At 39.4% G+C, this 13,497-nt stretch overlaps 2 protein-coding genes across 5 annotated transcripts; both read right to left on the reverse strand.

The window, feature by feature from the left end:
* Positions 1 to 8,415, reverse strand: LOC115627730 (ubiquitin-conjugating enzyme E2 Q2). 3 transcript variants are annotated; one of them, XM_030523490.1, is made up of 9 exons: positions 8,159 to 8,415; positions 3,774 to 4,922; positions 2,116 to 2,232; positions 1,779 to 2,039; positions 1,636 to 1,710; positions 1,270 to 1,561; positions 501 to 658; positions 354 to 432; positions 1 to 289 (listed from the first exon to the last, which is right to left on the reverse strand). In XM_030523490.1, the coding sequence occupies exons 2-9, from the start codon at positions 3,933 to 3,935 to the stop codon at positions 258 to 260; spliced, it is 1,176 nt and encodes a 391-aa protein (XP_030379350.1). In that variant the 5' UTR covers positions 3,936 to 4,922; positions 8,159 to 8,415; the 3' UTR covers positions 1 to 257. The 3 variants fall into 3 exon arrangements, with proteins under 3 accessions (XP_030379350.1, XP_030379352.1, XP_030379351.1); XM_030523492.1 differs by having other exon boundaries at positions 510 to 658; positions 8,159 to 8,413; XM_030523491.1 differs by lacking the exon at positions 8,159 to 8,415 and adding an exon at positions 7,644 to 7,706.
* Positions 8,416 to 9,352: 937 nt separating this feature from the next.
* LOC115627798 (hypoxia up-regulated protein 1) lies at positions 9,353 to 13,026 on the reverse strand. 2 transcript variants are annotated; one of them, XM_030523625.1, is made up of 3 exons: positions 12,885 to 13,026; positions 12,353 to 12,737; positions 9,353 to 12,139 (listed from the first exon to the last, which is right to left on the reverse strand). In XM_030523625.1, the coding sequence occupies exons 2-3, from the start codon at positions 12,718 to 12,720 to the stop codon at positions 9,652 to 9,654; spliced, it is 2,856 nt and encodes a 951-aa protein (XP_030379485.1). In that variant the 5' UTR covers positions 12,721 to 12,737; positions 12,885 to 13,026; the 3' UTR covers positions 9,353 to 9,651. The 2 variants fall into 2 exon arrangements, with proteins under 2 accessions (XP_030379485.1, XP_030379486.1); XM_030523626.1 differs by having other exon boundaries at positions 12,353 to 12,732; positions 12,885 to 13,009.
* Between the last annotated feature and the right edge of the window lie 471 nt (positions 13,027 to 13,497).

The following is a 13,497-nucleotide window of genomic DNA, read 5'->3' on the forward strand; positions in this document are numbered from 1 at the left end:
GCATGTGTCGAGGAACATTAACGATCTGCCGTTGCGTCCTGTTGACATTTTTCCTGCTGATGTTGAAAAGTTGCGAGAGCCCATTGGAAAATTGCATTTGATATAAGATCGAGTTATAATCGCCTCAATAATGCCACCGTCGATCCTCTTCTCCATGGGTGTGTGTGTGTGTGTATGTATATATAGTGTGTGTGGATTAGTAGTGCTGTTGCTGTTGTTGTTTCTACTACTGCTGTCATCCATGGCCAACCCTGAACTTAACCGTCTTCCTTGGGCGGTGTAAACCAGCCTGTTCAAATGAATATGAAAAAATTAAATCTTTTGATCTTTCTGAATAGATTATTTGTACTTACCATTCTTCTCGTGAATTTGCACCAAAGATTTGAAGCTCTGCTGGGCCCTTGCTAAGCTATACTGACTCTGTGCCAATGCCTATGAAGAAAAAATGTAGCGATTAACAAATAGTCTAAGGAAGTGAGACGAGCTTTGGAAATACGCACAGCACCCACCTTGGTAGCACCAAACTGTATGCGCGCTTTGCCTTTGACTAGTGTCGCAGCAATTTGCATAATCACGGCCTCAACGGTATAGGCGGAACTCCAGCCCTGCTTGGTCAACAGCTCCATGCAAATGGCGCCACCAATGAGCACGTAGCCACCTGAAAAAGAACAAAATATAATTAGTTATAATTACTAAAGAGAAATGTGGCGATAGACCCCTGCAGTTCAATCATTTTTTATCATTCAACTAAACCCCTCTATTGTACAATGTGTTGCCTATCGTTAATCTCTAAAGATCTCTGAATTTCTACTCTTTCTATTTTATTTTGCTCCCACTTTTAAGGAAAACAATATGCCGATTCATTCATCATACAATAGATCTTGATTTTTAGCAATTACGACCTTTACTCAATTGTAATATTTCTAGCTTACATCTACTTTTGTGTAGGAGAGAGCCAATGAGTGTTATTTAATTCCACATTGTCGCAAATAGGAAGGTTTCTACTATTTCCACGTTAAGTATAAAGCATTCCGCTCTTTTTTTTAAATTAATTAATATCTTTAATATTATATGTATACACCTAATTCTGTTTTTACGCGATTTTGATATAACACGGTTTGAAAATTAAAAATATTATATATTTTTCTTTAGAGATAAGGAACCAATCACCTATTTTTGCATATGATCAAGTATTTTTTTTACACGGTTGTTTCTGGAACCAATCTACCGTGTAAAAACAGAATTAGGTGTATATATTTCTTAGCATACCTGAGATGATTGGATGCACGACACGCACAAATGGTGGCTCAAACGGATAAGTCTCTTTGAACAATATGTTCAATAATATACTATCCTTGCCCTCCTTCTCTTTGAGCATTAACAAATCACTATGAAGTGGACTGTCGGGATCCACAGACTTGAGGCGTATGTTCCATTCATAGATAGAGTCATTGACGAGTTCAATCGAATACATATTCTTTTTGAATGCGTCTGAACGATAAATATCACGTAGTTCTTTCATCAGGCGGTCGGTTGCCTGTACGGAACCAGAAACGGAACCCTAAAATTTCAAGGAAAATAATAATAAATGATCATGATGGTGGAATACTGTAAAAATTGTATTTCAATGCTTACTTTTAAATAGTCTTGTCTTTGACTTTGACGCAGTCTTTCTAAAGTCGCTAAATGTTCCACTTCCATATCATCTTTCTATAAATTAACAAAAATTAAATTTCGGAATAATGAGAGGAGAAATTTTACGAGTATTCAATAATTACTTTATTTGTACTCCGAACATCGTCCATTTCCAATGGCAAATCCTCATCGCCTTCGCTCTCCTGTTCGCTCTCTCCAATCGGATCTTCGATTTCTTCTTGATCCGAATCGGTTTCCTCGTTGCCATGCGGTCCCCCAGTCCGTTCGCAACGCAGTGGCGACGCAGAGGGTGGCGGCGTATGCAGCGGCAGGGTCAAATTATCTAGATCGGGTGGCAGTGGTACATTGTGCAAACGGCATAGTTCGCGTAGCAATATGCCAACCTAGCGCGTCAATAGAATAATTATATTTCATCAATAAGTATGCACATACACATATGCTGATAAAATGAATGCTTACCTGATTAATCACGTGATTATCGCGCCCATTTGTATTACTAAGTATTTGCACGGCATTTGTAACGCTCGTCTCCTCGCTTTCAGCAAACCAAACTGGCGGAGATGATGGATAAGTTTCCTAAAATAGTGCAGATTACGGGAGTTAGAACTACACATATTTTTTAATGTTATAATACATTGATATATATTATCTTAACATTTTCATGGGGTTTAGATCTATTCAACAAACAATAATCAGTAAAGCAAGTGGATTATTCAGTTATTTTTTTTAAACCTGTTCCTATTTTCATATATATATTCATAGCCATCCCTGAAGAATTAATACAATCAAAGAAGTTATGTCTGGTCCAAAAACTGGATTTCTATTTGTACCCCAAGGGTTTCTTATACGCATTCTCAACTCAAAATGCTATTCTTTTTTTTATTCTTATTATCATTTTGCATACGTATGGATATATAGTATGACGTAGTGGCGACGACGATGACAACGAAATTGTAACCTTTAATTAGATCATTGAACCAAACCGTACATAGCCCGGGAATGATAAAGTCGGGGGTAGCGAAAGAAAGAGAGGAGGAAACAGCTCACAAGGTGGCAGAGCAAGTTGGCGGCCACTTGCCAGCTGGCGGAGTGCAATGAATTATAAATTATTGAACCACGCTGTAAATAAATATAATTTAAGCAACAATAAAATCCATATAAAGAGCATCAGAACATGTGCATTCAACAGAGAACTTAACTACAACAAAAGAGACAAACTCAAGGCAAGCCGAAAGGTAAATGAATGATGAACTGAAAAAGACAATCCAGCAAATATATTGAATTGTTGCTTTAAAAAAAATAGAGTTTAGTATCAGAAATAAGTTGAAACGATTGGTAAAAATTATCAGAAAAATGTCAGAGTACAAAAAGTTTCAAATATTCAACATATACAGAAGAATTATTCTTTTTCGTGGACGCGAATTTGTTTTATAAGATAATAAAACTCTGTCATCATTTACTGCACCAACCAGCTAGCAAATCAAAGAATAATGAAGATCGAAAGACAAAAGCACACTTTCCATTTAAAGAATATGGGTGAAAAGAGTGATATCAAGTGATCCCAAAAGGTCTCAAATTATTTCATGTGAGCAGATTAGCTCTGTAAAGGATGCGACAAGAAGCAGAAAATCTGTTGTGTCTGCTGTTATTGAGGCTTGAAAACCGACACAAAGCACTTTTAGGTCATCTATTGCAACATGGTTGTTCAAAAGTAAATGCGCAGAAGTAATTCTTTTGTTAAAGCCAAATGCATAGAGGGGGGTGGAAACAAATAAAAAATGCTGAGCTCCGGCATACCTGACTACTTACATATGCATATGATACATATTTTTTGTATATAAATGAAAAACGAGCAGATTGTTCCTAATATACTTGTATAGTTAGGTAGGTTGTTTTGAAATGTGGCTGATGATAGTATGACGATGTATTTTTTCACGAACCAATTTATTTTGGGTGATCACATCTTTTACTCTACAGCTACGAAGAAGAGCACCATAACAAAAAAGGTGAATATCAATACTTTAACTAGGATTTCGAGTGCAGAATAAATGTACTTTTCCGTAAATAATGGTGGTTGAATTTTAAAAATATAAATTAAATATTTTACTCCGACTTACCGTTATGTTTGCATGAATATCATAACGTTTGCCATTCTTATCGATAAATCTGCAGAGTAGCTCATCCACGCTGGAATTGAGTATCTGAAAGCGATCATGATTTTTCGGAAAGATTTTCTCCAGAGTTTTGATTTCTAGCTTTAAGGTGTTAAGGCACGCCATATTGGCGGGCAAGGCAATGGTTGGTTATCAAACGCTTTTGGCGTTTTTTATATATCGTTGTCACTGTTGCTAATATTGTTACTGTTTGTAGTGTTGGTGAAGATTAATGCATCAAATGATATTGATGATATACGATGTATGTAGAGATGATGTAGTCGTTGTAGTCGTTATTGTTTGTGATGTCTCCTCTGTTCTCCTTGTTGTTGTTGATGCAGCAACAATGTCGAGCTATAGCTCGATCTCGTTGCCGTTGGCACAAACGTCACCGCACCCAGAATGGTGAGGCTTGCGCAGCTACCGATGAGTACGGCAGCTTACGACGACGATACCAGACCCAGACAGACACGCACTATCACGTACTCACGCACGCACACTTCAGTGGCGGCTGTCCTCTTTGTTTGTTATTGCAGTTCTGATTTTTTTTTGCGACGTCTTTATTCGTTTTTATATTTCTTCCTCTTAGTGCGCGCAAGTCCGCTGTCTGTTTATCGACGATTGATGGCGTTTTCCCACACTTTTCACTTGGCGAGTTGTTTTTGTTTTTTGTTGTAGTTATTGCTCTTATATACGATTTGCTTATGTGTGTATTATTATTATTGTTGTTGTTTATGGAGGTAGATTATAAATGGCAGCACTGCCAGAATTTAGTTGTGTGTGTTGTGTTATTTGTTTCTGGCTTTTCTTTTCTCCTCTCTGCACGAACCGTTCTCGGTCGCTTCACTGCACTACACAACACTATTGAGCCACACACACAAACACACCTCATGCACTCACTCTCGCACTCTCCTCCAGAGGCAGCAGCATGCACGCCTACGCCTCCCTTCTTTCTCTTCGGCGTGAAGGGTTTCTTGGCTCTCCGTGTCAACGGTGTTTTTCTTTTTTTCCTTTTTTGTTGTTGATTGTTTTTCTAATACAATATCGCAACTTTAGTTGTTTTGTCTGTTTTTTAACGATGTCCTTTTCCTCATATACGTATCACTTAAAATGCTAGATCCGAAAAAGAAGTAAATGGCAAAATAAATTATCGAAATACATTTTATGCGCAAATCACAAAACCGAAACAAAAACGACTACCCTGTACTCCTCAATATAACCAATTTCGGCTAAGATATCGTAAAACACTAACACCCTTTGGCTTGTACCGATCGGCTCTATGGGAGTTATATAATATAAATTTTTATTAACAAATAGTATGGTTTGTAATAAACTGAGTCTGCACAAGTGTAAAACCATTCTGGTGTCCTTGCTGTGTTTTATGGTTCAGAAGTTCTCGGTGTTTTTATGTTTTTACATATGTATGTACATGCTGTATATATCGATTCGTCTCAGCTGATCATATACATATGTACGTATAACATGGAGCTGTCTGCTACGACTCTTGCCTGTTTTTCATTTGACGTCTAGACTTTCTAGTATGCATTCTTTCAGCCTTCGGGTTTAGGGTATAATGAAAACCAACAACAAACAGCATCTCACACGCATTTACATACATATGTATGTATGTTTGTATATGTTTTTAAGCTTGAGTCACACAATCACAAATGGTTTCAGTTTTCACTCATTCACCCACGCACGCTATCAATTCGAAAAAAAAATACTGATATTACTTGCTAAGATTAAATAAATAGAAAACAAATTTGTTTGAGCTCATCGAAAATTGAGAAAATAAACTGAAATTCCTCTCCTCTCCGCCGGCCGCCTGTCTCTTTATTAAAGTGGAACTCTCTCTTGTTTCCGTCGTGTATCCGTTTTCACAAATTCGTTAACTGTTTTTGTTTAGCCAACTCGAACGAACTTCACGAATTTATTTTTTTTGCTAATCAATTTCCACGAATAATTGCAACTCTAACTTGTAGACTTTACATTTTTTATTATACTTTTCACGTTTTGATACAAAGTAAAGCCTAATGTTTTGTATACTAATACACAAGTTTATTTAAAAAAAAATAAACATAAATTTGAATAATGTCGTGTGAAATACTATTAGAATTGAAAGTACTTAACTGAAGCGCAATCTATATATAATATATGCATTTTGTTGACAGAAAATTCAAAGGTTGACGGGCGGCTGCTGACAATTTAAAAAAAAAAAAACGACAAATTATGGCTGAAGAAAATGCCAAAGAGGAATTGAAACAGCTCGGTAATACACACATACGTAAACGCAGACAAACCTTTGTATGTATGTGTGTGTATGCATTGCACAAAGAAATCAAAGAAGAAGAAGCCTGTAAGCCTGGAGAGGTGCTGCTCGCTTGCTTGCTGGTCAAGCGGACCAACCCAAGCCCAAAAGCAACACACAGTGGTCAAAATGCGGTGATTTTTGATTTAATAGTCTAATCTATCACATATCGTCGAAATCAGTGGACGGAACGAATATTTAAAATATGTGTACAAATGAAACGAAAGGGTCACATGTTGAAACTTGAATACTTTGATTGTTAAATGGAATAAAATGAATAAGGTGACCAGCCAAATAATAAATTGTAAATCAACTATCGGGTTGATTACAAATGGTACGATCATATTTTGCGAGTTATCTTTGGAATTTGTATGCCTCTGATTAGGAATGGAGCGCTTGCACTGTGCCATGCCAGTAAAGTTCGCTTTAATAAAAAAAAAAGATGCATTTATTTGCTATGGAAACGAAAACAATGCACTTTTTGTAAACTAATCTCGCACAACTCATATACAATTATATGTAACAAAATAGAATCAAAAGGTCTGTTCAAATAGCTTTCCTATATGTGCCCATAAAGCTACAGCTGACAATTAACTGATTAATAAGCAACAGCCAGCAACAAAGTTAAAACGAATTGCCTATGTATGCATATATAAATATGTAGATAAAGCGCTATATAGTATGGTTTGTATAAATACATTTGAACTTGTCCTTCTATGTATGGCACATCTTCACATCAAGTTGAAGATAGAAAGCAATGGACAAATGAAAGGTTTACAAGAGCTTCAACTCAATGTGCAGCTCCAATGTGGAGCCCACGGGTAGTTGCCGTGGTAGCGGCAGTGGAGTGGAGACTCATGAGTATGGCAGCTGTGAGCCAAAATTTTGTCTACCAGCTGCTGGACGGTCTGGCATCGGATGGCAACGCAGCGGAAAACGTCCATATCATGGCATAACCTTTTTCTTTTCGTTTTCAGCATTGCATACACATATATATTTATATATACATACGGTTACACTGGCACGTAGACAGCCGCGTTCACTTACACACACATTCATACATATGGCACTCGGCTTATACAATTTTGCGAGTGTGCGCTACTGTTTTGTCGCAGACCCAGACTCTGAATATTATTGTCCGATAAAATATTTTTTTCATCTTATGGCCGTGATTCATAGAATTGGAGCGGCTACGTGTTTGGAAAGAAGATGAAAGCTGAGATTCTATCCTGACACGCTCAATTGGGCTTTAGTTTATTTAAATTCTTTCAACCATCCTATTCCAATGAGATGAAGAACTCCTTTGTTTGCATTTTAACAGGCATATACGTGCACACAAAACAGAGACACACATGAACACACATATGTATGTACATATAAACACAAACACACACAGGCCTGAACTCGTTCGCATACTTGATGGCACTTTCAAAGTTCTAAATGTAGCCAAAAAGCAGAAAAAAGTGCGAAGAAAATTGTGCAAAAAAAAGGAAAAAAACAACAACAGAAACAGCAAACACTCACACACGAAAAAAGAAACGGAGTAACACACGCACGCCCGCTTTGTGGCACCTTCACTAAACGCGTCATCATCCGTCGACTTGAAGCTGCGAAATTTTACTGAAGAAAAAAAAACGGAGCAACTCGGACAAGTACATATATATATATCATCGACAAAAATTGTGCAATCGAAATATGAGAGTTATCGCATATCGGTGATGGTCCTATCGACAGAAAACATACGAAAAAATATTATTCGCATGCAGGCCAGAGATATGAGTACTAATTTTTTTTACAGTTTGCCGTTATTGTAAACTTCCAATGGCTGGTTAATGCGTGAAGCTCACATATACATACATATAAATAAACACACACGCACACACTGCCATTGCATTGTTGGTGTTCATTTTCCGACCGTCTAGCAAAATCAATTGCTCAATGTTTTCTATTACTTTTTTTCTCCCATTACGACTCGAACAAACCAAACTCACACTTACAAATAATGCAAAAGTAAAAATGAGTGCAGTGCCTTTACATTTACCTATGATTGACAAATATATTAAGCGCATGCAAATATGCAGCAATTCGCCATATTTTCTTGTTGCAGCAGCCGTGTAACTTTTTTATGGTTTTATTTTTTAAGTTTTTTTTGTTATTGTTCCTCTGTTGGGAATTTAATATAGTTTTTCGATATTTTATAAACACGCGCGAATAAATTATCGTTGCCGTAACGGTATAATATTATTAATTAATGCACGAATAATTTTTTTATTCTACAGATAGTCGGACGAGATTTCTGCTTCTTCTAAAACAAGTGTGCCCGTAAACTATAAGCATTAAAATGTCACACTGCATATCGATGGTATCGATATGCATACTGCATGGGCAAGTGTATTTATTGACAGGTGACAGTAAATATATATTTCCGTTTTTTAATATGTATATAAACGCAATTATATGTATTTTAGATTTCCATAGAAATTATGTCAAGAGGAGCATAGCTTAATAAATACTGTTACACCTATTCGATATTGCAAGTGCAATTTTGTAATATCGATATCAACGACTTCGAATCACTTAAAATTGTATGCCACTTTAAAAAACTGCCTTTAAGATGACAACATAGTATGATTTTTGTCTTACCCTTTTTATAGATAAACAATTTCGGTTATTATTTTAACTCAATATATGGGTTCCGATATTATTCCCCACAACTTTAATAATAAAAAACATTTTAATATGAATATACTATACATATAGTATGTACATTCATATGTATATAAACAACGAGTTATTTTCCGTGAATAGTTTTTATTTTTTGAGCTTGTCTTTCCTGTAAATGCGCGGTACGTTTTTTGGGTACATACATACATAAATATGTTTACAGAAATATAGTATGTATACATGTAGAGTTAGATATTCATATTACGGGGTTGGGGTATGTGGTAGTTTCAAGTCTTAATTTATAGAGTAAGTTCTAAGTGTAATGCAGATAATATATCATAGGCATACATTCTGTATCTCGAATGAATAAAAAAATAATTAAAAGGGCCGACGGAATGGAAATTGAATTTACTTCATTAAATTTCTTTATGTTGTTTGTAATTTATTTAAATTAACATAGTATAATTAACCCCGCTTTTAGCTAATTAGAAGAAAAGGTTTTAACGTGATGCGTGTGCGCGGAGGGCTTCAAGAAATACAGATCAGAGCCCCCTACCCCATATTCCCCCCTCTATTCATAACAAGCGAACGCCCCCCGGTATTATCATCCATTGATTATCACGCTTCAAAAACTTGTTCCTCATCAAATATCATCAACATAAATTGCAGTGACGTCGCAGCCCCGCCCCAAAAAATACTACAAAAAACCTGACCTCCTTTTTCCTATCCTATATAGCTTTCCACGCACTGCGTTCGCAACAACTGCTCCTGCTTCACCTTCTTCTCCAGCTCCCCATCATCGTTACTTTGCTAGAAACTCGGTAGAAAGCTTCCAGGCACTGATGTCTATGTCATGATGATCAGATCAGTTTAGAGTTCACCATGGGGTGTCTTGTCATCGACATCTGGTGAGGGCGTTTCTGTGGCCTCTTCGGAATGTTCCTGGTCGGTGCTAGGAGGCTCTGCCTGGGCAGGCTCCTCCTTGTCCGCGGAACCGTGCTGGTCTCCACTGCCGTCCTTTTCAGTCTCTTTGGTCTTCTCCTTGTCGGCGGGCTTCGCCTTCGGTTTCCAGATCTTGATCTTGTTGACCAGATATTTAACTTCGCGATCAAGCAGCGCCATCTTCTCCGTTATATCCTTGACGGTTAGACGAACCTCGGCATTACGCTTCAGTTTGTTTTGGGCAGCTTTCTCCGTCTCGACCCACTCATTTGTCTCGCTTATGACTTTGATCAGCGTATCGATTTCGACTTGAGTGAAGACATCCTTGTCCGGGTTGATGTCCTTGGTAAGATTGCGTGCAGTAAGCAGGAACTTGTCAGCTCCATCGATCATACCCTTGAGCGCCTTAATGGCCTCGGGACGCTCCTCGTGCTCCCAGTGACGAGCGAGAAATACATTCGACAATTTCTTTAGTTGCGTCAACTTATCCTCATATAGTTCGGGCACGGGATTCTCATGGTCCTCGTAGAGCCATTCGGATAGGGTGCTGCACTCGCTCAGTAGTTTCTCCTTCTCAGCGTCAGTGGCACAGCTGCCATATTGCTCCTCATCCAATTTCTGCTGCACTTCAATGATGTGCGACTCAAGGGCATTGAAGGCGGACTCCAGACGAACGCGATGCTCCTCTGCCTTGTTGATGGCCTGCAGTTTGACCTGCGAACTGTCGTAAGCGGCACCGGAGAGCGGGGGAGCAAATTGCAGGTGAGTGCTGTGCACCACAGGCGTTTTTATAGTCACAAGCTTGATGGTCTCATTCTTCTCCTTCTCCTTATTCTTTTCAGTTTCCGGTTTGGACTCGTCAGGTTTGTTCTGTGCTTGCTCCTCAGCATCAGACGCCTGGCGTTTGCTGCTCTCTGACTTGCTGCCATCGTCACCAGTGGCCTGCTCTTCCTGTTCCTGATCTTGATCCTTTTTGGATGCATCCGCATTGTCGCTAGCCTTCTCTCCATCTTTGGTGAAGAGCTTGCTGATGGTGCTGCCCAGCTTAGCTAGAGTGCTGTCCTCGTCGCCTTCCTCTACCAGCTTTTGCTTATCGTAGACATATTCTACGCCCGTGCAGCGGAAGATTCCAGAATCGTCGAGATAGAAGTAAGCTTTGATGCCCTTGTTGTCTACAGACTCCTTCTTGGATTTCTCCAGCAATTCCTTGACCTGCTTCAGTTCGACTCGTGTGATGTTCAGACTGCCAATAGCCGCCACTTCCTCGGGCGTGTAACGCTCCAAGTCGCCATAGTTGACAAAGAATTCAAAGTCGTCAGTGTGCTTATTGAATGTGATGACTTTCTTCTGAGGATAGGGATTCATTAGGGCGAAGAGCGAGCGCTTTACATGCTTCACAGCGGCACCATCGCCAGGATCACGCTCGAAGGCCACTTGCAAGGGATAAAGAACGGCATCCTTAACTACAAACTTCTTTACTTTGAAGCCGGCGGACAAATCAGCTGCCTTATACACAGCACCCATTGTGGCCGACTCATCGGCATTCAGATTCTTGCCCAGCTCCTGCTTGATGAGTGCCTTGATAGTCTCCTGGACACGGGGAACACGTGTGCCACCGCCAAACAGTATCACCTGATTGATCACATCCAGTGAGAGATTGGAAGAAGCGAGTGCCTGCTCTAGTGGTTTGGTGGCGCGTGGCCACAGATCGGCGCACAATTCTTCGAGCTTTTCGCGCGTCACCTGCAGCTTGAAGTCGTTATCCTCAATGAGGTTCTCGATTTGGGCATAGTGATCGTTATTGGCTGACAGCACATTCTTCAGACGTCCGGCCTCCTTAAATAATTTGGCAAGCGCTCGTGGACTGCTCTTCACATCAGTCTTTGTCTTTTTCAGTGCATTGAACTCATCGGCCAGATAATCGCGCAAACGCAATTGAATCTCCAAGCCACCTAAAGTGCGATCGAAGCCCACGCCTAAGACCTGCACCACCGGATTTGTTTCTTTCGTTTGCTTGTCCTTCACCAACTGATAGCTGACCACAGCCGCCGAGGTCTTGTAAGCGCCCATATCGTAGAACAAAAAGTATTGGGCAGTCTCATTGATCTCGCCACGGTGGAATACACCATAGTTGAGAGCAACGGCTGCATAGTCGTTGATCAGCTGGAGCACCTTCAGATTAGCCAATTGGGCTGCAGCTAACAGAGCTTCACGCTCCGCCTGCCCGAAATAGCCGGGAACGGTCAACACACACTCCGCAATCGGCTGCTGGGTGGATTCCTGAGCGAACTCTTTGGCCTTTACAAGCATTTGAGCAATGAGCTCCTCCACCGAAAACGTTTCGTCATCGCCACGTTTAAAGACCACCGTATTTCGTTTTAGATCTCCAACAATGTCGTAGTACGGAAAACGTTTTCTATATAGAAATTAGAAAGTGTATTAGCAAATAAAGCAATTCAGTTTAATGTAAACAACAATTACAACTTGGCCAGGCTAAGCGTGACGTGGCCAAGAACACGCTTCGCTTTGACCAGCTTTCACAGCAGCAACAACATTATCAGCAACAACAAACAAATATACAACACACACATGCGCAATAAATATGTTCAAATTGGTTTAAATCAATCACCTGTATAAGTCGACAATTGGATTATCAATTGTCTTGCCCAGCAGATCAAGCAGATAGCCGTAGGCCGCCGATGGCTCACGTATGCCAATAGTCTGCGCATCCTCTCCAAAAGTCCGCATTCCATCTCGAAAGGCGAGAATCGCCGGTGTCTTGCGTTTCGATTCGCGATTTAAGGCAATCTCCATAGGAACGCCAGGCGACACAACCCCGACTTTCATCCATTCAGTGCCCAAGTCCACGGACATGACTGCAGCGGCATTCGCGCTCTGCATGTTCATGAAACCGACCACAAAGATGAAATACAACGTCAGACTCAGGCCCAGGCAGCCGGCATTGAAGGACCGCCAGCGGCATTGATTTGCCAACATTTTGTTTGTTGTCTGCGCTACGAGACGAAAATTATATTACCACGCTTTGCTAAATACAGTTCAGGTTCGCTGTTTCTTTTTTATTAAACGCCGTTTTTTTTGCAACGCAAGCAGCTGGTGGGCGAGCGCGAGCAAGTGCCGTTAATTATTAGTTATGTACTTACGTGTCGATTAATATTAATCGCTTTGTTTAAGCGCTGCTTTTTGATGATGCGGTCAAATGTGCGGCGTAGTCTCAAACGTTTTATTTCAATAATTGTATGAAATATAAAAAAATATTTCTTTACAATTGGGAATAGCCGCCGTTCAGATGTTTAAGGAAAGAAGAAGAAATCGTTGACGTGTTGATTTGACAGTGGCCGGTAGATGTCGCTTATCGAAAATTTAATTATCGCTATCGATAAGACTTTCTAGAAAATACCATTTGAAACAGCTGTATGTATTGAAACCTTCGTCAAAATAGCAACAAGGCATTTGTTGGTTTGCCACGTAATTTGAATTTGATGTATACATTCATATGTATATTTAGATATATCTTATCACTTTTTGTTGTATTAAGGAATGAATTTATTTGTATGCCACTTTTTAAAATTACAATATACTTTCGACCAGAACATCATCCAATGACTACCACACATGCACCTTTCCTTCATTATGGAATTATTTAATGCCCAACTTAAATATACAAGTAAACATATAAATCGAAGTCACATATTGCTCTTAAAAACTTAAGCTACATTATTCAAAAAAATAAAGTGGTGTTTTGCCTAATAAGAG

This window comes from Scaptodrosophila lebanonensis, unplaced genomic scaffold (assembly GCF_003285725.1).
Source record: "Scaptodrosophila lebanonensis strain 11010-0011.00,11010-0021.00 unplaced genomic scaffold, SlebRS2 tig00000098-arrow-pilon, whole genome shotgun sequence".
Classification (NCBI taxonomy): Eukaryota; Metazoa; Arthropoda; class Insecta; order Diptera; family Drosophilidae; genus Scaptodrosophila; species Scaptodrosophila lebanonensis.

Excerpts from the sequence above, each read along its gene's own strand:
- LOC115627730 (XM_030523490.1), bottom strand. The coding sequence starts at position 3,935 with ATGGCGTGCCTTAACACCTTAAAGCTAGAAATCAAAACTCTGGAGAAA. Across the intron at positions 2,040-2,115 it reads ATAATCACGTGATTAATCAG|GTTGGCATATTGCTACGCGA; the intron begins GTAAGCATTCAT and ends TTGACGCGCTAG. Across the intron at positions 659-1,269 it reads CGTGCATCCAATCATCTCAG|GTGGCTACGTGCTCATTGGT; the intron begins GTATGCTAAGAA and ends GTTCTTTTTCAG.
- LOC115627798 (XM_030523625.1), bottom strand. The coding sequence starts at position 12,720 with ATGTTGGCAAATCAATGCCGCTGGCGGTCCTTCAATGCCGGCTGCCTG. Across the intron at positions 12,140-12,352 it reads CCAATTGTCGACTTATACAG|AAAACGTTTTCCGTACTACG; the intron begins GTGATTGATTTA and ends ATTTCTATATAG.